A 25178-nucleotide genomic window follows, 5' to 3' on the forward strand; every position below is an offset into this window, starting at 1 on the left:
CATTCTCATTTAACCCTTGGTTGATAAACGGTTGTATGAAGGAGATGGTATTGTTTAACTGCATTTTACAGATAAGGAAACTGCCTAGTGACTTATCCAAGGCCACAGAGTATGTGGTGGATCTGAGATATGAATCTGTTTTCTACGTCCTCAAAGGCTCTCCACCACAGTGCATGGGGCCCACTAGAATTTCAGGTCCAGAGCAAATTATACTGGGCCCGCCACTCCCATGTTTTTACAAGACAAAATCTGTCTAGAATGTATATCTAATAAAGTAGTAAAGGGAAAACAGGTCATGGACAGGCAGTTTATAGCCTGAGAAGTGAGTATGTGGGCTACGGGTCCACCTTAAAAAATTTTTTTTGTCTTGATAAGAAGTCTCTAAGGTTATTTTAGAACTAGTGTTACTGAGTTCTTGCCCATAGTACAAGGACCTGTTTTCTCCACTAGACAAAAATACGAATGGCTGGTCCAGTTTTGTCTCAAATAATGATCGTGAGGATAAAATAAGGCCCTTTGAAAACTATGGCACTTAAAACTTTTAGGCAGCAGCATCTTTCCAAGGTATCAGGGAACTGTGAAGTAGCTGATTAAAATAAATTCTTGATTACTTGAGATACAGGAGATATAGCAGTAGCATTTGGTAACTGGACTTCATAGATATGATCTAAAACCGCATTCAAACCAGCAATTTTAATCTTTCTGAGATTTGGCTCTTTGTAGAGCTTAAAAAAAAAAAAAAAAAGACGAGGCGTAAAATGCCAGTAAGATTAATTAAATTTCTTTTCCTTTGAGCCCTGTCCAAACGTTGACGGAATTAGGACAGAACACAAAGATTAAGAAAAAAAAGCCAGAAAGAGACGCACGTACACGGACTGTGCCAGTCAATATTGAGGTAAGGAAGTGAGTTTTGGGGGAAAGACCTCAGACTTCCCTGGGGACCGCTTTGCTTCGGGACAATTCCCTTTGGCAATATTCCAGAATCTGAGTCCCCAGGGCTCCCCCCAGTGGGAAGGGGAAGATGCGCGTGGCCAGGCGCGCGCGTACGCGTGTACACTCACGTGTACACTCACACACGCGCGCGCGCACCCTACACATACACTCAGCCTGTTTCCTCCGCGCCTCCTCCCCCCGGGGGGCGGGTCTCTTTCTCTTTAAAGAGCAGAAGGTCTCCTCGCAAACCCAGGCTCTCTAAGGCCCCGGGGGCCCGGGGCCCGAGCTGCTTGCAGCCAATGGGCGCGGTGGAGCGGCTCGAGCGCGGCTGACGCTGCACCAATGGGCGCTCGCGGGGGGCGGGGGCAGTGGAGGAGACACTATTGTTGATGAGGAGGAGCGGCGGCGGCGGCTGCACCACCTCGTTGCTGCCGGTCGCGGCCCGGGCGCCCCCCGCACCCCGAACTCCGGCTTCGTCACCCGGTCGCGGGGGCCTTCCATCCGGTCTCGAGAATCCTCCCCTTGCAACCCAACAACAACAAAACCCCACGTCTCGCCCAGTCACCGGGGAGGGGGGGAACCATGTCCCAGCGGGTGAGGCGCAATGGGTCCCCCACGCCGGCCGGCTCCCTCGGGGGCGGTGCGGTCGCCACGGCCGGGGGATCCGGGAGCCGCCTGCAGCCCATGAGGGCGACGGTTCCGTTCCAGCTGAAGCAGCAGCAGCAGCAACATGGCAGCCCCACGCGGAGCAACGGCGGCGGCGGCGGCAACAACGGCGGCTGCTGTGGTGGCGCCTCAGGCCCCTCGGGCGGCGGCGGCAGCAGCGGGGCCCCGCGCACTGCCTCGCGCAGCACAAGCCCCACGCGGGGCGGCGGGAGTGCGGCCGCGCGCACCAGCCCCACGGTGGCCACGCAGACGAGCACGTCCTCGACGTCCACGCGAGGCACCAGCCCCACGCGCGGCGCCGCGCCCGGGGCCCGCGGGAGCCCCCCACGGCCGCAGCCCCCGCCGGCGCTGCTGGGCACCGTGTCGTCGCCTTCCTCGTCGCCCACCCACCTGTGGACAGGCGAGGTGAGCGCGGCCCCACCCGCAGCCCGCGTCCGGCACCGGAGGAGGTCCCCGGAGCAGAGCCGAAGCTCCCCGGAGAGGAGGAGCCCGAGCGCCCCTCTTTGCAAAGCAGGTACGTGCTGGGGGCCGCGCGAAGAGGGGAAGGCGACGGCGGGAAGGGGTCCCGGGCGCGCGCCGCTACCGCGCAGGGACTGCGGCGCTGCCGCGGAGCCGGGGTGGCCGGGGGGCGGGGCCGGGGCGGGGCCCGGGAGGTGCGGCCCAGCCTTGTCCGGGCCATCCCCGCGCCCCCTGCGCCGCTCCCTCCCCGGCCGTCTCATTCATGCCTCAGTCGGCCCTACGTTGGTGCCCGTCCCTGGAGGTGCAGCCGCTAACCTTGTGCTTGGCCTGATGTGTTAATGATAAACCTGGGTTTCTGGCCGCCCGCTGGTTACTGCTTACCCTCCCTTGGGGGTGAGACTGAGTGGTTTGTCACTTCAGTGACATGGTTAATGTTAGTATGGCACATATCTGCTGCTAAGTATTTGTCTTTCACAGAACAGTTTCAGATTTGGGGGATTTGAGTGCACTAGCATAGCAGGTTTGGTTGGGGGTCCCTGAACAGACATGAGGCTCGGAGCATGTTAGCATTTACTAAGATTTGCTAAGTGGGTAGCAAGAAGTGAGAAGTAAGTTAAGCAAGATTCCTTTGGGGGGTTTATGGGCTTTGTATGAGGCTCTGGTGTATGTCTGTTACACTGATTTTGTGTTTAGGATGAAAACCATTTTTTTTTTTAAAACAAGATCCAAGATTTGTCTCCCTGTTATTACTTTAGGGACCTAAAAATTGTTTTTCTCTAGACTTGGGAGCTTTTTTTGGGGAAAGTCCTGAATGGAGCTCTTGGGTTCCTTGGGAGTCATTCATAAAGAGGAACTCAAAAGAGAACTTCATATTGTGGAAATGGAAAGTGAAAAAATTTATCATCTGATTGCCTTCGTGTTAGAATCCACTGAAAAGAGAAATGGGTGGTTTTTAGCTTACGTATTAATACTGCCAGCGTATACCTTTGTCTTTCACTGTCTCGGGAATTTCTGTTAGAATCTTTAGGCAGAATGGCTGGATATTTCAGGAAACTTAGTACAGTACTTCCTAATGAAATAGAACAGATGAAGTGGTTTCAAGGGTTCATTCAAAAAATGCAGGGAGTGGGATGAGTCTTTCTACTGTTTATTTTATCAAAGATTTTAGACAATGGATATTTTCTGGGAAGAGAATTGCCCTGAAGAATGATCAATAGTGTTTTCTGACTAGAAAAAGAATGCTGTTTTAAACCTTCTGAAAATGCAAAATGCTTTTTTTAAACTTTGTTAAAAGAACCCCCTCTTCCTCAAATAATAGCTATTGCTTACTGAGCTCCTCCTTATGGTGGATGATTTACCTGCAGGATCTCATTTTAACTCTCACAGGAGGTTTTGAGAGGTGAAGTAACTAGTGGTGGAGTGGATATTAGGTACTCCAAAACCATGTCTTTTACATTATATCAAGGAGGTAGTAGCTTGATGTGTAAGACAGAACCTGGGAAATACATAACATACCAAAGTGACATATGTGTTTAGGTTTTGAAGCAACTCTTAGAGGTATCTGGTGGACATAATTGCTTCAGTTTGCATTCAACCTTCTGGAGCTGACATTGTGTGGCAGGTGGAAGGGAAGGAGAGCTACTTAAGTGGGCAGTTAAGATGGAGGAAGGAAGTGGTGACCCCAGTCTGATAACAGAATCTGGCTACCCTCTCAACTATTTGACCTTTAAAGAAGCAGCAACCTGATGAAAGCTGGGTTAAGTATTAGCAGTGTGTGGAGGAAGGTGCTCTTTTCTTCTCAACGCTAGAAGGGCTTTATTTGCTGGGATCTCGGACTCCTCCTGTGCCCACTCTTCATGTTTTCCAAAGCTTCTTTCCCTCAGATCTGTCATTCTATAGAGTATTCATGCTGTAAAATTGATTTTCTCATTAGCCCTCTCACTCCCCCCACCAAAAAAACCCCAGAAAAATAAAACCTCTTTTTTCTCCAGTGCAGCACTCTCACCTAGGTGTGAAAAGGGATACTGCCTGTTACTAAGTTATACTGAAGTGAATGTCTGATCGCTTCCTTCCCAGGAATGTGTTTTTGTTTCACTCTAGTGAACTTCCATGCAGAGTGGGACAAATGTTTTCTGATTTTGTCTTCATAGCACAAACTAGATCATTTGCTGTTTTTCTCAGACTCAATCTGGAAGAAAAGGAGAATCTTTTTAATTATGAGACTCCCTTTTAAACATTAAAAAACATTTTTTTCTTATTTTTTAATTGAAGTACAGTTGATTTACAAAGTTTCAGGTGTACAGCAGAGACTCCCTTTTTAAAATTTAAAACATTTTTTAAAATATTTATATTAAGTATTTATTTTTGGCTGCGTTGGGTCTTCATTGCTGCACTCGGGCTTTCTCTAGTTGCAGAGAGCGGGGGCTACTCTTGCCGTGCGCGGGCTTCTCATTGTGGTGGATTCTCTTGTTGCGGAGCATGGGCTCTAGGCATGCAGGCTTCTGTAGTTGTGGCTCGCGGGCTCAGTAGTTGTGGCTCGCAGGCTCTAGAGCGCAGGCTCAGTAGTTGTGGTGCATGGGCTGAGTTGCTCCGTGGCATGTGGGATCTTCCTGGACCAGGGCTCGAACCTGTGTCCCCTGTATTGGCAGGAGGATTCTTAATCACTGCGCCACCAGGGAAGCTCTGAGACTCCCTTTTTGATTGAAGGAGATTACTGCCAGTTTGCAGCCTCAATGAAATGTAGACATGCTTATTGGTAGAGAGCAAGGGCCTACCTTATGAAGTAAACCTCATGTAACTCAGATTCCAGGGTCCATCTGGATCAGGTTGTCAGCTTCTAGGTGTCTATAGGATGAATTGGATGCCCTAATCTTTGTTAGGAATCCAGTCTGAAAGTCCCCTATTTGAAGATCTCAGGATCTTTGAGGGGGTGTCCCTATTCAGTCAGCTCCCTACCCAGTTGCTTTATTTACCCAGGGTTACAGCTAATCATTAGCTAATAGAGAACTTCCTTCACTTGATTTATTACTTTTTGGAAGTAGTTTCAAGCCCAGTGAAAATAAGTGGCGTTTAGAAATGTTAGTAAATAGAATAAAAGGTGGAGGAGGGCAATACATTTTATCTTCTATGTGCTGGGTGCTTTATGTATGTTATATATTAAAATAGGATTATCATCCCATTTTGTAAAAGAGCACAGGGAGCCTGCCTAATATTACATAGGTGGTAAACGGCAGAGGGAGGGAGACGCAAGAGGGAAGAGATATGGGAACATATGTATATGTATAACTGATTCACTTTGTTATAAAGCAGAAACTAACACACCATTGTAAAGCAATTATACTCCAATAAAGATGTTAAAAAAAAAACAAAAAACCCCCAGAGTATTCAATATAAGTTAATCCAAGCACCCATTCCTGACACGTATCTTAAAATTCCCACCTTCAGTGCCTGCCATCTCCACGGGAAGTGGTTTGTTGTTAGGAACTGAGATATGCTTAGAAAAGGTAACTAGGCAACGGTGTTAACTGTAGATAAAATGGTGAAGAAGACAAAGTTTTTATGCCTTCCCTCCTTTTACCTGACTTTGTCTTACTCTATACAGTGTCAAATAGATATATTACAAATAGGTGGCATAAAGAGGATAGGAGTATAGGCTTTGGGTAGACATTCTGGGTTTTAATACTGTGTTCCACCACTTAGAAGCCATGTCATGTGGGGAAGCGATTAACTTTCTAACCCTTAACTTTCTCATTTGTAAGGTGATAATGATATTTACTTCATATGGTGCTAAGGATTAAATGAAAGAAAATTGAGAAATACTCAGCACAGTACCTCAGTATAAAAGTTAGCTATTGTGTATCATACTAGTTTTGCTTCTAGTTTTAGTGGATGTAACATAAATTGCCAGTGTAGGCTTAGTTTTCATGGTCATATGAAATTTCGAGTTGCAAAGAACATCCAGAACTGTTTCTCAGCGTGTGGTCTGTGCCTTATCTGTACCAGATTCACTCAGGGTCTTTGTTAAAAATGCAAGTTCCCAGACCCTACTCCAGACCTTGAAAGTACCCCCCACACACACCCCGTTGATTTTGCTGAACTCTAAATTTGAAAAACAGTCACTAGAAGCACTGAAGGGAAATAGTTTGAAAACTCCTCATTAGAGAAAAGGGCATTAGTACAGTGTGTATAAAAGTTATTTTTGCAGTGTGGCTGGCTGATAGGTAGATAGCAAGTTGTGTTTTTGCTAATTTTCCCCTTACTTTGATGTATTATGTTGTGTATGAATTTGGTTGTTTATTGAGGTGGGGGTGTGGCAAGAGCAGCAACAAGAGATGGATTTCTCTGGACTAATAATCAGGAAGTAGTATAACAGACCTTCAAATTTGCAGCATCTTAGACTTCTGCTTTCTAGTACTTTGTGAAGTACATAACTTTAAGAATTAGGTGTTTCTCTAACATTTGAAGGATTGCTGGTAACTTCACACAGTCAGGGGAATCCTTTTGGTTTATAGTATTTGTATTTTACAAACACTGAAGTTGAGGCAAGTAGAAACTTACTATTAATTCAGCATCTTGGCTAGTAGAGTTTGTATTGAATTAAGTTCAGTTCTGTAAGCTCTGATTGAAGAATGTAAAAGAGAGAACTCCAGAGACTCACAAACCAGCCATGTAAGATAGGTTCATAAGTATATAATATGAGTACTTTGGGCTCATAGAGAAGTGAGTAATTCTGTGGGGAGTGGGTATAGAAGTTCTGTCAGAGGAGATGGCTTTTGCTTTGGGTTGGAAAGAGAGAAACAGAACTTTACAGCTGGATCATAGAAGTGTGAAAATATACATATCATATTCAGTCCTGTGTCTTAAAACGTAGAGTATAGGATGTTGGGGAGAAAAGAGAGCAAGCAGTCGAGAAAGAGAGTAGAAAGGTAAGTTTTCAGAATGGCCTTGAATAGAATATATGAATGTATCCCATGGATAATACCTCTGGAGCCAGATTGTCGGAGTTCAAATCTTGGCATTACTGCTTACTTAGTAGTAGCTATTTAACTTTAGGCAAATTCACTTCACCTGTAAAATGGGAATGCTGACTAATAGTACAGCTGACCCTTGAACAAAGCAGGTTTGAATTGCTGATTTGTTCACTGATATGAACAATATCAGTGATCACTGATATGCTGGTCCACTGATATGTGGATTTTTAAAAAATAAATAGTACAACAATATATATGATCCAAAGTTGGTTGAATCTGCACATGCGGAACTGTGGGACCAGATGGCTGAATCTAAAGTTATATGCGGATTTTCTACTATGCAGAGAGTCGGTGGCCTTAAACCCTCGTTGTTCAAGGGTCAACTATTAATATTTTACAATAGAGGATTGTTAGAAAGATAAAATCTTTGTAATCTCTTTGTGGGTGTAGGAAGGAATCTCTTGATATTAGCTATTTTCACATCTTTTTTTTTTTTTTTTTTGCGGTACGCGGGCCTCTCACTGTTGTGGCCTCTCCCATTGTGGAGCACAGGCTCCGGACACGCAGGCTCAGCGGCCATGGCTCACGGGCCCAGCCGCTCCGCGGCACGTGGGATCTTCCCGGACCGGGGCACGAACCCGTGTCCCCTGCATCGGCAGGCGGACTCTCAACCACTGCACCACCAGGGAAGCCCTCACATCATTTTTATCATCCTCATCATGCAAGAGTTGAGATATTAAAAGTTAATTTGTTATATTAGTGGTATTTATATTCTTGGAATGCATAGTGTTGATAAATATTTAGAATGAATAGGCTATGAATTTGACATGGAGAAGACTGTAGGATAGTAACTCACAACAGCATCGAGCACATGAATTTAAGTGCTATGGCAGTGGGAATGGCAAGGATAAAAGAGATTGAGGAGACCTGGATTCAGTACAGTAACCTGTTGGATGTAGGGACTGAGAAAGGAGGAGTTGAGGATAATAGTTGCTTATCCTAATTGAGATAAGCGACACAGTGAGGAATGCTGGTTTGGGAAGAGAACAGTGAGTCCAGTTCTGGACATACTTAGTTTGTGCTCTCAGGACATCCAGATAATTTTCTAAATTGTGGCAAGTATAGTTTTAGAACTTGGGGATACAGATTGGAGGCAGAAAATTGGCACTCATTTATTTCAGCTCAGTAAACATTCGTTTAACCCATACTTTATGCTAAGCATTTGCACGTGGGCGATACTTGAAATGACTAATCACTAGGATGGATAAGATGATAGGAGAATGCTGAGGATACAACTCTGGGAGAAAACAAGCATTTTAAGGGTAGAAAGAAAAGTCAATGAATAAGCCTGAGAATGTGGTGGTAGAATAGTGTTGAGAAAGCCAAAAGAAAGATTTGGATTTCAAGGAGGAGATGATAAAGATTTTCAGATTCTCTGAAGATAACAAGTATGCTGAGCCTGGAGAATAGACTTTGGAATTTGACATTTCGGTCCATTGCTGACCTTTGAGTAGCATGTTGGATGCACAAATCAGATTAAAGTGGTGGGTGAGGAAGTAGAGGTAATGATTATAAATTACTTTTTTGTTTTAAGATTTTTTTTTGATGTGGATCATTTTTAAAGTCTTTATTGAATTTGTTACAATACTGCTTCTGTTTTATGTTTTGGTTTTTTGGCACGAGGCATGTGGGATCTTAGCTCCCCGACCAGGGATTGAACCCACACCCCCTGCACTGGAAGGTGAAGTCTTAACCACTGGACTGCCAGGGAGGTCCCTAAATTACTCTTATGGAGTATAAATTACCCATATGTCACTGTAAGGAAGGAATGTGACAAAACAGGATGAAGAATTGAGCTAAGTTCATTTGTTTATAGGATGGGGAGAACTTCAGCATGTTTTATAGGTTTGGGGAAAGGATTCACAGGAGAATGAACGATTGCAGATTCAAGAGAAGGAAATAATAGATGGAGCAAGGTCATGGAAAATGTGAGAGGCAGTGGAATCCAGCACATGGTGTAGTCAGGAAGTCTCAGAAACGACTAAGGTCACTTCTTTCTCTGAGGATGGAGAGGAGGTAAGGGTGGGTTAAGATAACTCAGCAATAGATAAGAGGGGAATTGAGAAAGTAAGCTACTTCCATCTCCAAACTACTTAAAGAAATAGTGTGTTTGTCAAATACTGTATTTTAAAATTTAAATTCTATTTTTATCAAAGTACATGTATGTAATTTAAAATGTCATATGGCACTAAACTTATAATCAAATAAAGTGTTTCCCTGCCACATCTCTCTCCACTCCCACTTTTTGCCTCCTAGAGACAGCCACTTTCACGTCTTAGTGGTTTCCTCTGGTGTTTACCTACATATTTCTAAATAACATACTGATATGATTCAGGATTTCCTTTTTTAGAATTAATTAATTAATTTTTGGCTGCGTTGAGTCTTCGTTGCTGTGCGTGGGCTTTCTCTAGTTGCAGTGAGCGGGGGCTACTCTTTGTTGTGGTGCACGGGTATAAATACCCTCAAAGTTTTCTCTTGCTTTCTGCATTGTCCTCAGAGCCCTTTTTGTCTTGAACTTTGTCTTTCATGTTAGAACCTTTCCTTAGTTTTCTGTTAATATTTAAATAAGACACAAAATTGCTCATTAGGTTTTCAGTCTGTCTGGGTCAGGCTGGTAGACTGGAATATCTTAAAGTAGAACAAGGATGCTGGGTCTCTCAAATGTAGTTTTTTTTCCCTTCTCTTGGGCCAGTTTCCCCTGGGTAGAGTCCTACAATATCAGGCCTGAGGATATGTCTTGTGCCCTTAAATACAGAGCCTGTCTAGTTAATCTCTCTCACGCAGTTTCTCCCAATCTTTTTGCTCTGGAGAAACCCTTGGAATAATTTCTGTTTCTCAGGGAACCCTTGCATTAGTGATCAGTAAGTTGAGATATGATCAAGTAATAGTGCTGTTCTGAGTACCGACTGATTTCTCTGTGGATCTTTTTATTTGGCCAATTTATACGCTTATTCATTTTGTATAGTTTTCACCTCTACCCTTCTTGGACAAAAACATAGTTAAGCTTAGCTTACCTTTCTTGAAATTAATTCCTTTTTGTAGATTTTCTTTTATAACTCATAAGGCAACCACAGTATGTTGTGATTAAATAATTGGCTTAAGCCAAATGGGATTTAAGTTTTCTAAAGGTAGGCTCAGTAGATTTAATTTAAATAAAGTTAGTAAAGTTATTTTTTTACAGTGTGAAAATTTATTGGCAAGGTTGTACAGTCAAGCTACTAAAGCCATAAGCCATTGTTTAAGAGTTTGAAAAATTTCCTTGAGTAAATTGCCATGTCTCAAATATAGGTTTAGCAGAATTATTGTGCACATATGTTGATTTCTTGACCTCATTTGTACTCTGTACATAAAAATTGATATTTAAGAAATTTATCTCTTTAAGGTAAAACGTGTTCTTGGGTTGTGTGTGTGTGTTTTCTGTACATATAGTCAGTTCTGAGTTGAACTTGAAATAAGCACACCCACATTTCGTTTTCAAATGAAATGAAACCTTTCTTTCCTAGCTCTTGATGTTTGTTAAACAAAAAGTTTGTTTATTCATATAAGAAGTTGAAAATGTAGCAAGTTATTCATTGCTTTCCTGTGAATGACAGGATACTTTTCTTTCCACAGAAGTCTGGGACTTGTATCAGGGCAGATCAGGAAATCTTAATTTGAGTTTATAATCGGACTGCATTTAGACTGGTACCGCTTAGACATCTGCTTTCAAAACTTCGTTGAAACCTCTTTTCTGCTGTTGCCTCCTTTCCTGTCTGTTGTCCTTGTGAGTTACACGTTTTTATTCCTTCAGTATTATTTTAAATTTATTTACTTTATTTATTTTTGGCTGTGTTGGGTCTTCGTTCCTGTGGGCGGGCTTTGTCTAGTAGTGGTGATCGAGGGCTACTCTTCATTGTGGTACACAGGCTTCTCATCGCGGTGGCTTCTCTTGTTGCGGAGCACGGGCTCTAGGCGCGTGGGCTTCAGTAAATGTGGCATGCGGGCTCAGTAGCTGTGGCTCGCGGGCTCTAGAGCACAGGCTCAGAGCTGTGGCGCACGGGCTTAGTTGCTCCACAGCATGTGGGATCTTCCCGGACCAGGGCTCGAACCCGTGTCCCCTGCATTGGCAGGCGGATTCTTAACCACTGTGCCACCAGGGAAGCCCCAGTATTATTTTAATGGGAAGTCTTTGCTACTGTTTCTTATAAAGCTAGCATGCAGTCAAGGTGAAATTATCTATAGTTTATTCCAAAATAAAAATCTATATAGCATTTTTAACTGACCTATGCTTCTTTATGAGCTAGTGTAAAGTTCTTTCGGAAGTAAATTTAAATTTTGAGGGGAGTTCTTGCCCCCAAGGAGCTGATTCTGGAATTGTATGCTTTACAGTTTTCCTATCAGCATGTATTCCTCTTTCCTTCCTTCCCCTCTTTTCCTCCCCTTCCCCTGCCTCCCTTTCTTCCTGCCCTCCCTCCCTCTCTCCCTCTTCCTTCCTTCCTTCCTTCCTTCCTTTTTTTCTTTCTTCCCTTCCTCCCTTCCTCCTTTCTTTCTTTCTTTTTTTCTTTCCTTCTTTCTTTCTTTCTATGCAGGTAATATATGCACATGATAAAAATTATAAGTGGTAAAAGAAAATACAATATGCACTCTCCCCCTACTTGCCTTAAATTCGTTCTTCTCAGAGAAATCCAGTTAGCTGTTTCTTTTGCATTATTCCACATTTATTCTCTGTGCATACAAATGTATGCACATGTGACTTTACATATAGGTATATTATGGACCATATGTTATTTCTTCAGGCTTCTGTTTTGTTATTTAGATCATTTCCAGTCTTTTGCTGTTAAATAGTCCTGTGTTGAACATTCTTATTTATACTTCTTTGTGCATTTATAAATAAGCTTATCTGTAGGATCAATTCTTAGAAATGAATTTCTTGGTCAAAGATGTACATTTTTCTTTCTATTGTAAAATATATTTCAGGAGTTGATATCAGTTCAGACTTTAATTCCAAGATCCTGTTTCTTTTTCCCTGTCTTCTTTTGGATTATTTTTTATATTTCATTTTATCTCTACTATTAGTTGTCAGTTACACCTTTTTTCATTATACTCTTGGTGTTTGTGCTACAGCAGCGCTTTCCAAAAGAACTTCCTGCAGTGATGGAAATGTTCTGTATCTGTGTTATCTAATAGTTCATGTTAGAACCTTATATTAATATACTTCCATTTCCCACCTCCCATCTTCTGTGCTGTTGTCCACTATTTTGCTTTTCTGTTATAAATTCCACAGTGCATTGTTATTCTTTTTACTTTAGATGGTTAATTATGTTTTAAAGCAATTAAGAATAAGAAAAACATCTTTTATCTTTATTCTCATTTTCACCACACTTAATTTCTTTGTATGAAATAGGGTGGTTGTAGTGTGAATGAAGAAAGGATTATTTGAGAAGCAAAGAATTAATAGGACTTGTTAACTGATTAGATTTGAGGGGTGAGGAAGATGAGAGAGCATAATTATGGCTGAGATTTTTTTGTGTGTGTGTGGTACGCGGGCCTCTCACTGCTGTGGCCCCTCCTGCCGCGGAGCACAGGCTCCAGACGTGCAGGCCCAGCGGCCATGGCTCACTGGGCCCAGCCGCTCCGCGGCATGTGGGATCTTCCTGGACCAGGGCACGAACCCGTGTCCCCTGCATCGGCAGGCGGACTCTCAACCACTGCACCACCAGGGAAGCCCATGGCTGAGATTTTGAACCTACCTGGGTGGTTGAGTTAATAATGTTGTTGTTATTACCTGGTTTCATAAATGCTGTTATATTCCATATGCATACATAGTAGGCCATGGACTCGGGGCATAATGCACTAAAATTTTTAACACTTCAGAAGTAACAAATAATAATAATATGGAAAACTTGGAAGATTAAAAAAAAGTCTTTTTTTTTCCTCCCTGTATATACCCTTCAATTTACTATACTTAAAATTTTGTGATTGCTGGGGACTTCCCTGGCAGTCCAGTGGTTAAGACTTAGCCTTCCAACGCAGGGGGTGCGGGTTGGATCCCTGGTCAGGGAGCTAAGATCCCACATACCTTGAGGCCAGAAAACCAAAACAAAACAGAAGCAATATTGTAACAAATTCAATAAAAACTTTAAAAATGGTCCACATCAAAAAAATCTTTTAAAAAATCTTAAAAAAAATTTTTATAATTGTTATTTTACTTGCTGTTCTACTGGGATTTACTGAGATCTATCTGGTATTTTCTGGAAAACCATTTCGCATTAGTTATGTTTTTCCATTGTGCATGTATACTGATATTTTTTAAAGGTAAGGACAAGTGATGTATGTTTACATTATTTTAGAACCCATGCTCACTCTGTGCAGAGCAACTCAAAAGGCATTGAGAAGGCGTCCTGACCTTATGGACTTCAGAATTAGAGAGACAATATGGATTTTTGTAATATTCAAGGGTTAATAATAAAAATAAGAAAATATATAGTATTACTAAGAAGAGTAGTACTTAAGTGCAAAAGCCTGATATGGCCCTGTGGGACTCTGTCGAGATTCTGAGTGCTTTGTGTGCAGTCAGGAATTGCTAGGTGACTTGCAGGATAGACATTCTTCACTTCTCTAGAAAGCAGTTGCCATTAATGCTATCCCTAGGAATTCCTGGAAAGTCTACTGGAAATAGATTTAGTGTCACAGGAATGCTTTTATCCGACTTCAGAGATGTCTCCATTGTATAAGGAAGAATTAGGACCCACACCTTTGGACAATCTCCCTACCAATTAAACTCCCCCCCCCATATGTATTGCCTACCCAGTACCTCCCTTGTAATTAAATCTGTCACTGTCTCCCCTCAGTTGGGGTAAAATGCAAGATTTAAATGAGACCCAATAAAAACATTGTTCAGATGAATGAATGGATGGCTGTGAAGCCTTGTCACAGTTAGACTTCATACCTTTTCTTTAGTTTTATCAATTCAGTGTGTATGACAGAGTACATCATTGTTTTCATTTGTATTTCCTTACATATTTCCTGGGGTCATAGAGAGTATTTAAGATAATATATTTAATTACCTCATATAGTAGCCATGTAATACAATTTAATAAGAAATAATAGCTCTTATTAATAACAGGGTTGAATATTCTATTTATTTATTTATTTTTGGCCACGCTGTGTGGCTTGTGGGATCTTAGTTCCCTGACCAGGGTTGAACCTGGGCCACGGCAGTGAAAACACCTAGTCTTAACCACTGGACTGCCAGGTTATTCCTGAATATTCTTTTTAAATGCTTGTTCACTCTTTATGTGACGTATGTTAATTCTGTTTGTATCTGTTGACTCACCATTTTACTCACTGAGGATGTAATTAACTCTTTTAGCTCTTACTGTTTTTAAAAGGTTTGCCTTATTTGGGCAGGTGTGTGGGGTGTCAGGTTTATTGAGGTATAATTTACATACACTAAAATTTATCCTTTTCAATATACTGTTTTTTTTTAAATTTTTATTTTATTTTTAATTGAAGTATAGTTGATTTACACTGCTGTGCCAATCTCTCCTGTACAGCAAAGTGACTCAGTTATACATATATAGACATTCTTACGATATACTGTTGTATGAATTTTGACAAAGAGCACAAAGAGCACAGTTGTATAATCACAACCACCATCAAGGTATAGAACATTTCTATCACCCATAAAGTTTTCTCATGCTTTTTTTTTTTTTTTTTTTGTGGTACGCGGGCCTCTCACTGTTGTGGCCTCTCCCGTTGCGGAGCACAGGCTCCGGACGCGCAGGCTCAGCGGCCATGGCTCACGGGCCCAGCCGCTCCGCGGCATGTGGGATCTTCCTGGACCGGGGCACGAACCTGTGTCCCCTGCATCCGCAGGCGGACTCTCAACCACTGCGTCACCACGGAGGCCCCTCATGCTTTTTAAAGTCATTCCCCTCAGGGGTTGCTAGGCCATAGCCACCACTGATTTGTTTATGGTTCCTTTAAGTTTTACTTTTTTCAGAATATCATGTAAGTGAGATGTATAGGACTTAGCCTCTTTAGTCTGGCTCCAGTTGCTTAGCATAATGCATTTGAGATTCATTCATGTTGTTGAATGTATCAGTAGTTCACTACTTTTATTTCTGAGTAGTATTCCATAATATAGCGGTACCCCAGTTTGTTTATTCATTCACCAGTTGAAGAATATTTGGGGATTTGCATTCCTGATATTGGAAATCTGTATCTTCACTATTTTCCTTAGACAGTCTGACTAGAGGTGTATGATTTTTATACATCTTATCCCAGAATCAGCTTTTGGTTTAATTTACATTGTTGTATTTCTGTTTCATTGATTGCTGTTCCTGTCTTTATTATTTTCTTTGTTCCACTTGCTTTGAGTTTAGTTTGCTCTTTTTCTGGTTTCTCGGACAGAAGTTTAAATTATAGATTTGACCTTTTCTAATAGAAGCATTTAATGCTGTATATCTTTCTCTAAGCAGTTGTTTAGATTCATCCCACAAAATTTAATGTGTTTTATTTTCATTTTAATTCATTCAAGATATTTTCTAGTTTCCCGGAGGCTTCTTCTTTGACTTGTGGGTTATTTAGAAGGATTTTGTTCAATTTCTAAGTATTTGAGTGTTTCCAGATAGCTTTCTTTTATTGATTTTTAGTTTGATTCCACGTCAGAGAACATACTTTCTGTGAGTTCATTTCTTTTAAATTTGTTAAGGTTAATCCCTGGATATGGTCTACCCTGACAAATGTTTCATGTGCCGGGTGGAGAGTTCCATAAATGTCAGTTAGATAAATTTGATTGATAGTGGTTTTTAGGTCTTCTATATTCTTGCTGATTCTCTATTTGTTTTATCAATTACTGAAGGAGGAGTGTTGCATTCTCCAAATATAAGAGTGGGTTTTTCTTTCATTCCTGTTAGCTTTTGCTTTGTGTATTTTGAAGTTTTTCTTTGTTTTTTATAAATTTATTTATTTATCTTTTTTTTTGGCTGCTTTGGGTCTTCGTTGCTGCGCATGGGCTTTCTCTAGTTGCTGTGAGCAGGGGGCTGCTTTTCGTTGCAGTGCCTTCTCTTGTTGAGGAGCACAGGCTCTAGGCATGTGGGCTTCAGTAGTCGTGGCTTGCAGGCTCTAGAGCTCAGGCTCAGTAGTTGTGGCGCATGGGCTTATTTGCTCTGTGGCATGTGGGATCTTCCCGGACCAGGGCTCGAACCTGTGTCCCCTGCATTGGCAGGCAGATTCTTAACCACTGCACTACCAGGGAAGTCCCTGTTTTTGTTTTTAATGTGCAGGACCATTTAAGAATTATGTCTTTTTGGAATTGACCCTTTCATCATTATGCATTTTCTTTTGGCTTAGGTAATTTTCTTTGTTCTGAAGTCCTCTTTGATTAGTGTTTGGAATAGTGGCTGGTGAGGAGATAACGGATATGTAGTGAAGTGGACATCTGGCATGGCTCAACCACAGGATAGTGGATAAGGTTATAGAATAATAGTAAGGAAGATAGTAGTAATGTTAGAAGTAAAACCACTTTCAAAGCAGCATACATATGCCTGGTCAAAACAACTAGGTTCTAAAACTTTTCTTGAGAAGCACCTGTCACATCAGTGGGCAGAACTACCCTACACGCATAAACTTTGGTTTTTCTAGAAGGTAAACATTTAGGAAGCACAATTTAAAAAAAAATCTGTTTTATCTTTCTAAAGAGAGATGAGTAATAGTAATTCTCTTCTGACATAAGGATTTATTTAAAAGAATGTTATAATGTGTAGTATAGAGCAGTGAATTTTGGATCTGATTTTCATTATTTTTCTGTATCAGCAAAGAGAAAGGAAAGGAAGTAATACTTGAATTCATGCACCATGCATTGAATGCATGCCTCAAAATTAGGCTGTATTTGTTCCCATTTCATAAATGAGGATACTCAGGCCCAGGAAGTTAAGTAATGTAGTGTTTTAAAGAGTTACTAAGTGTGGGATTTCGACTAATGGATATTTAGTTTTGAGGCCTCTGTTTTATAAATCTTGTCACAGTATTATGTAATATTACTTACATATTTGGCCAACACTGAGTACCTATTATGAATAGGTATCATACAAACCTGGATGGTTTGAAAGAACACAAAAATAAAGCACAATATATACTAGATGTTCCTCCCTTCTTGCTTCTAGTTGGAGGAGTATCTAGTAGAGCCTGTAAGACTGCCTAGTATAGGATTGCCTTTAGTCTTAAGGGAAGGATAGAGAATAAATGCACTGATAAATCAGTGGATGGAGTGATCTGGGAAAATTGGTTAGAACAGGTTGGAAAAAAGGGCATTTTAAGTAGAAATATTTTTCAGCCTTTTAAACTCACATCTTGATTTGGTAAACACAAATATTATGCTGTGATGTTGTTAGAAATTTCAAAGCAAACATAGTTTAAAAAATAGAGCAGTGGTGATTCTAGGAGAAAAAAATTTTAATTCCTAAAAAACACATACTTTTCTATATCAATCATGTAATATCAGTGTACATGGGTCTGCTTACTTGACAGTAGGCTTGCCAATCCCACATAGTGTGGAATCTGAGTTTTTTTTATTTATGGAAACCTGATTTTATTGCCAGAAGTACAATAAAAAATATGAGCTTTGTAAAATAACTTATCAAGAGAGGATAAAGTTTGCTTTTTTAATTTTTTTTTTGTGGTACGCGGGCCTCTCAGTGTCGTGGTCTCTCCCGTTGTGGAGCACAGGCCCCGGATAAGCAGGCTCAGCGGCCATGGCTCACGGGCCCAGCCACTCCGTGGCATGTGGGATATTCCTGGACCGGGGCACGAACCCACGTCCCCTGCATCGGCAGGCGGACTCCCAACCACTGCGCCACCAGGGAAGCCCTGGCAGGAGGATTCTTAACCACTGGGCCACCAGGGAAGCCCAAAGTTTGCTTATTTTTTGGGCAGCAAACTAGAAGACATTTCCCCCTGAAATTCTCCAGACTGTTGGGTTTTTTTTATAGCATATTCAAAGTTATGCAGCCATAACCATTATATAATTGCAGAACATTTTCATCACCCCAAGAGGAACATCTTTTTTTTTTTTAATTTAATTTTGGCTGCGTTGGGTCTTCATTGCTGCACACGGACTTTCTCTAGTTGTGGTGAGCAGGGGCTACTCTTTGATGAAGTGCCTTCTCTTGTTGCTACTCTTTGTTGCTGAGTGTGGGCTTCTCATTGCAGTGGCTTCTCTTGTTGCAGAGCACAGGCTCTAGGCGTGCAGGCTTCAGTACTTGTGGCGTGTGGGCTCAGTAGTTGCGGCGCACGAGCTTTAGGACACATGGGCTCGATAGTTGTGGCTCGCGGGCTCTAGAGCTCAGGCTCAGTAGTTGTGGCGCATAGGCTTAGTTGCTCCACTGCATGTGGGATCTTCCTGTACCAGGGCTCAAACCCTTGTCCCCTGCATTGGCAGGTGGATTCGTAACCACTACGCCACCAGGGAAGTCCCCTCCAGATTGTTTTTTCAAAATTACTTCGTTAACTGAGTCAAGCTTAAATTATAAAAACTATCCTTGGAGATATTTTGGCCAAGAGGGAACGTAACTAAAGAAATGTTCCTCACATTGTTTCAAATGGAATTTTCAGACATGTCATTGTAAAAGTATTTCCTTAAATCATCCTTCAGAAAAAATACCAGGTGAGTATTGCTTTTTTTCTTTGAAATCCTTATTTTTGAGTGTTTTATTGGGTCAAAAATGAAGAAATATTAAAGCACCAATTTGATTTATCCAGTTTTTGGATTCTTCCTTTGTTTGCTTGAGGTAGGGTTTTTCTAGACTCTTGGGTTGTAAATGACAACCCAGCTTAAACTAAGTAGAATGACATTTGAATTGGTGAAATTCTGAATAACCAAGAGCTTGGATAGGTCTGTCCAAGGATGAAATGTTTTCAGGATAGATTCTCAAAATCCTTTAATTTTTCATTTGTGTCTATCTGTTAGTTTCATTCTGTCCTTCTGTCTGAAATCAGTAGGCCTTTATTGAATACCTATTATGTGCTAGACATGATTTTAGTTGCTGGAGAAACAAGTGATGAAATAAGACAAACTTAAGTCTGTGTCCTCAAGGAGCATTCTTTCTAGTCAGGGACTTGTTCTACATAGCAGGGAACAAGGCTGGAGACCATTACAGACTTTATTTTCATCTGCAAGATCCATGAGGCAAGAGGGCTTTTTCCTCCACCAACTCCAGCTAGAAAAATTCCAGGGAAGGACTGTGTTAGGTTGCGTGCCCATTCTAGAATCAGTTACTGCACCCAGAAGGATGAGATATTGTTATTAACTAAGCCTGGGTCATTTACACACAGTATTCAGGAACCAGTCTGTTACCAAAAGAAGGGAAGGGATGTATAAAGACAGGAAAAGAGAGTAGCTCTTCCTTGGTGTTTGTATTTTGAAGTTTGATTTCTTGTATTCAATGCTTCAAGTAAACTTAGCACATATGCCAATGCTTTACTAATTTTGAAAACTTAAAAATGTTGGTCTTTCTCCTCATTTCTAAATCTAAGGTAATTGTGATCTTCAGTTTGATATGTGAAGAGCCAGACAAATAATTTAATAATTTAATGTATTGCTTCCCACATAATTTGCCATATTGTTAGGAAAGTTGTAGTCTTCTAGATTATAAAGACATAGTTTTGAAAGTTAATGTTGCATGGTGTTTTAGTTTGGGTTTCTCCATAAGAAGATCCAGCAACAAGGATTTGTTTGTTTGAATCTAGGAAGGGGTGTTGAGGAAGTAGTGAAGAGACAGGGAAGGGACAAGAGCCAATAAGAATGCATTAATAAGGAGAATACCACAGTGGGCAACTGGAACTCAATCCTGCTAAGCACTTCTGATAGATCATGTAGAACATACCTCAGGATTGTCTCATTGAGGGGATAAGGAAGCTGGGGTATTTATCCACCACCTCTTGTCCCTCAGTGGTTGAAGGTTTTAGGGATGTTAACTTCTAGCCACTTCTGCTTGGCCTGCTGCCTAGTTGAGTGTGCTCCTTCAGTTAGAGAAAGCTCTTAGGCAGAGAGGGACAGATACTTGAGAACTGTCCAGAGAGCTGTCCATAGAAACTGCAAGTGCTCTCCATAGTGGCTGTGAATGGATATAGGTAGTGCATTGATAGATTCAGGTATAAATGGTGAGAGATATTGTATATCTTTAAAATAGGTGAGTTTTTCCTTTGATTTTTCACCAAAATTCCCATGTAGTGCTAGAACAACATACGTACCTACACTTACCTCCCACCCCAGTTCAGTTCATTTGCTCTACATTATGATAGTTAACAGTGTCTGCTGAAATACAGCCCAGAAATTTTAGTGACGTAACAAAGGTTTATCATGGCCAGTGTAGCTTTGGTGGCTTTCCGGCAGAGCTTTCCTCCAATGACTCAGAGACCCAAGCTGAAATTCCACTGTCTCAGAGTACTTTCCACTATGTGGATAGGAGAAAGCTTCTTACTGTCAGCTTTGAACATGTCACTTCAATCATAGCGCATGGCCAGAACCAGTTACCTGGCTGCAGCTTAACTAGAAGGAAGGCACTGTCTCTGACTCATCTGGCAATGAAGAATTTTCACTCAGCTGTCAAGGTTTCATTTATTTTAATGGTGGTCTCTGAGACCCATAAATCACATTTCTTCTTCCTTAATTGTATATTGAGCATATGCAGTTAACTGCTGTTTCCTTTATTGATGGATATATCACAAACAGTAAAAATAAAGAGCAGTTATTTAGTTATTCACAAAATTGAAGATTGTTACCTTAACATTAATTTGGTATCCAGCAAAGAATTGCAGCAGAATTTCTTAATTTCCTCTTTAACTAAAGTTTTGGCACCACTTGGTATATGTTTTCAAAAGGGTTGTTCCAGTGGGTAATTTACTCTATATGAACAAATGGTAGCAGAGTGTAGGATGGGATGGTGGGAGGGAGAAGCTGAAGGCAGACTAGATTGATGCAGTTGTCAAAGCAAGAAGTGATGAAACCTGAAATTAGGATGGTAGTAATGGGTATGGAAAGGAAGGAGTGATGAGAAAGGTATTGTCCTGGTGAATCTTACAGTTTTTGTTTGAGAGGGTTTACAGGAGAGGAAAAGGTTAAGTGATTTTGGGAAGCCAATAGGGCTTCTACCTCAGGGCTTTTTCAGAAGTTGCTCTTTTCTCCAGCTGGGTCACTCCTCAGATACTCTTTCCTGTCTCCTGTTGTCTGTTCAAGGTCCAAAGTCAAATGTCACCCGGCCAGAAAGGCCTTCCCTAACTTCTGTATAAAGTGGCAACCTCATACAGCTCACTCCCCAGGTCCTTTGCCCTACTTTTCCCCTATTATTAGCACCTAACATATGTTGGTTTTATGGTCTCACTTCCCCTATTAGAATATAAATTTTCCAGTAGCAGGGACCTTTCTCTGTAATAGATATTCAATAAATGTTTATTTACTTCTTTTTTTACATCTTTATTGGAGTATAATTGCCTTACAATGGTGTGTTAGTTTCTGCTTTATAACAAAGTGAATCAGTTATGCAGATACATATGTTCCCATATCTCTTCCCTCTTGCGTCTCCCTCCCTCCCACCCTCCCTATCCCACCCCTCCAGGCGGTCACGAAGCACCGAGCTGATCTCCCTGTGCTATGCGGCTGCTTCCCACTAGCTATCTACCTTACGTTTGGTAGTGTATATATATGTCCATGCCTTTCTCTCGCTTTGTCACAGCTTACCCTTCCCCCTCTCCATATCCTCAAGTCCATTCTCTAGTAGGTGTGTGTCTTTATTCCCATCTTACCCCTAGGTTCTTCATGACATTTTTTTTCTTAAATTCCATATATATGTGTTAGCATATGGTATTTGTCTTTCTCTTTCTGACTTACTTCACTCTGTATGACAGACTCTAGGTCTATCCACCTCATTGCAAATAGCTCAATTTCCTTTCTTTTTATGGCTGAGTAATATTCCATTGTATATATGTGCCACATCTTCTTTATCCATTCATCCGATGATGGACACTTAGGTTGCTTCCATGTCCTGGCTATTGTAAATAGAGCTGTAATGAACATTTTGGTACATGACCCTTTTTCCATTATGGTTTTCTCAGGGTATATGCCCAGTAGTGGGATTGCTGGGTCATATGGTAGTTCTATCTGTAGTTTTTTAAGGAACCTCCATACTGTTCTCCATAGTGGCTGTATCAATTTACATTCCCACCAACAGTGCAAGAGGATTCCCTTTTCTCCACACCCCCTCCAGCATTTATTGTTTCTAGATTTTTTGATGATGGCCATTCTGACTGGTATGAGATGATATCCCATTGTACTTTTGATTTGCATTTCTCTAATGATTAATGATGTTGAGCATTCTTTCATGTGTTTGTTGGCAGTCTGTATAACTTCTTTGGAGAAATGTCTATTTAGATCTTCTGCCCATTTTTGGATTGGGCTGTTTGTTTTTTTGTTGTTGAGCTGCATGAGCTGCTTATAAATTTTGGAGATTAATCCTTTGTCAGTTGCTTCATTTGCAGATATTTTCTCCCATTCTGAGGGTTGTCTTTTGGTCTTGTTTATGGTTTCCTTTGCTGTGCAAAAGTTTTTAAGTTTCATTAGGTCCCATTTGTTTATTTTTGTTTTTATTTCCATTTCTCTAGAAGGTGGGTCAATAAGGATCTTGCTGTGATTTATGTCATAGAGTGTTCTGCATATGTTTTCCACTAAGAGTGTGATAGTTTCTGGCCTTACATTTAGGTCTTCAATCCATTTTGAGCTTATTTTTGTGTATGGTGTTAGGAAGTGATCTAATCTCATACTTTTACATGTACCTGTCCAGTTTTCCCAGCACCACTTATTGAAAAGGCTGTCCTTTCTCCACTGTACATTCCTGCCTCCTTTATCAAAGATAAGGTGACCATATGTGCGTGGATTTATCTCTGGGCTTTCTATCCTGTTCCATTGATCTATCTTTCTGTTTTTGTGCCAGTACCATACTGTCTTGATTACTGTAGCTTTGTAGTATAGTCTGAAGTCAGGGAGCCTGATTCCTCCAGCTCCGTTTTTCGTTCTCAAGATTGCTTTGGCTATTCGGGGTCTTTTGTGTTTCCATACAAATTGTGAAATTTTTTGTTCTAGTTCTGTGAAAAATGCCAGTGGTAGTTTGATAGGGATTGCATTGAATCTGTAGATTGCTTTGGGTAGTAGAGTCATTTTCACAATGTTGATTCTTCCAGTCCAAGAACATGGTATATCTCTCCATCTATTTGTATCATCTTTAATTTCTTTCATCAGTGTCTTATAATTTTCTGCATACAGGTCTTTTATCTATTTAGGTAGGTTTATTCCTAGATATTTTTTTCTTTTTGTTGCAGTGGTAAATGGGAGTGTTTTCTTGATTTCCCTATCAGATTTTTCATCATTAGTGTATAGAAATGCCAGAGATTTCTGTGCATTAATTTTGTATCCTGCTACTTTACCAAATTCATTGATTAGCTCTGGTAGTTTTCTGGTAGCATCTTTAGGATTCTCTATATATAATATCATGTCATCTGCAAACAGTGACAGCTTTACTTCTTCTTTTCCGATTTGGATTCCTTTTATTTCCTTTTCTTCTCTGATTGCTGTGGCTAAAACTTCCAAAACTATGTTGAATAAGAGTGGTGAGAGTGGGCAACCTTGTCTTGTTCCTGATCTTAGTGGGAATGTTTTCAGTTTTTCACCATTGAGGACGATGTTGGCTGTGGCTTTGTCATATATGGCCTTTATTATGTTGAGGAAAGTTCCCTCTATGCCTACTTTCTGCAGGGTTTTTATCATAAATGGGTGTTGAATTTTGTTGAAAGCTTTCCCTGCATCTGTTGAGATGATCATATGGTTTTTCGCCTTCTATTTGTTAATATGGTGTGTCACGTTGATTGATTTTTGTATATTGAAGAATCCTTGCATTCCTGGAATAAACCCCACTTGATCATGGTGTATGATCCTTTTAATGTGCTGTTGGATTCTATTTGCTAGTATTTTGTTGAGGATTTTTGCATCTATGTTCATCAGTGATATTGGCCTGTAGTTTTCTTTCTTTGTGACGTCCTTGTCTGGTTTTGGTATCAAGGTGATGGTGGCCTCTTAGAATGAGTTTGGGAGTGTTCCTCCCTCTGCTATATTTTGGAAGATTTTGAGAAGGATAGGTGTTAGCTCTTCTCTAAATGTTTGATAGAATTCACCTGTGAAGCCATCTGGTCCTGGGCTTTTGTTTGTTGGAAGATTTTTAATCACAGTTTCAATTTCAGTGCTTGTGATTGGTCTGTTCCTATTTTCTATTTCTTCCTGATTCAGTCTTGGCAGGTTGTGCATTTCTAAGAATTTGTCCATTTCTTCCAGGTTGTCCATTTTATTGGCATAGAGTTGCTTGTAGTAATCTCTCATGATCTTTTGTATTTCTGCAGTGTCAGTTGTTACTTCTTCTTTTTCATTTCTAATTCTATTGATTTGAGTCTTCTCCCTTTTTTTCTTGATGAGTCTGGCTAATGGTTTATCAATTTTGTTTATCTTCTCAAAGAACCAGCTTTTACTTTTATTGATCTTTGCTATTCTTTCCTTCATTTCTTTTTCACTTACTTCTGATCTGATCTTTATGATTTCTTTCATTCTGCTTACTTTGGGTTTTTTTTGTCCTTCTTTCTCTAATTGCTTTAGGTGCAAGGTTAGGTTGTTTATTCGAGATGTTTCCTGTTTCTTAAGGTAGGATTGTATTGCTATAAACTTCCCTCTTTGAACTGCTTTTGCTGCATCCCATAGGTTTTAGGTCTTCATGTCTCCATTGTCATTTGTTTTTTAGGTATTTTTTGATTTCCTCTTTGATTTCTTCAGTGATCACTTCATTATTAAGTAGGGTATTGTTTAGCCTCCATGTGTTTGTATTTTTTATAGATCTTTACCTGTAATTGAAATCTAGTCTTACAGTGTTGTGGTCGGAAAAGATACTTGACACAATTTCAGTTTTCTTAAATTTACCAAGGCTTGATTTGTGACCCAAGATATGATCTATCCTGGAGAATGTTCCATGAGCACTTGACAAAAATGTGTATTCTGTTGTTTTTGGATGGAATGTC

At 40.7% G+C, this 25178-nt stretch overlaps 1 protein-coding gene across 4 annotated transcripts in view; it reads left to right on the forward strand.

Moving 5' to 3' along the window:
- Window positions 1–1155: 1155 nt before the first annotated feature.
- Window positions 1156–25178, forward strand: part of FAM117B (family with sequence similarity 117 member B) — a 93733-nt gene continuing 69710 nt past the window's right edge. For 2 of the 4 annotated variants that reach the window (XR_007478468.1, XM_049712355.1), the window contains exon 1: window positions 1157–2113. Coding sequence is in view for 3 of the 4 variants with exons in the window: in XM_049712355.1 (XP_049568312.1) it covers window positions 1516–2113 (598 nt within the window). In the remaining variant the exon portion in view is untranslated. Of the gene's footprint in view, window positions 2114–25178 lie in introns of all 4 variants that reach the window. The other 2 variants (XM_049712354.1, XM_049712353.1) reach the window with 2 other exon arrangements.

Source organism: Orcinus orca, chromosome 7 (genome assembly GCF_937001465.1).
Source record: "Orcinus orca chromosome 7, mOrcOrc1.1, whole genome shotgun sequence".
In the NCBI taxonomy this organism is placed as follows: domain Eukaryota; kingdom Metazoa; phylum Chordata; class Mammalia; order Artiodactyla; family Delphinidae; genus Orcinus; species Orcinus orca.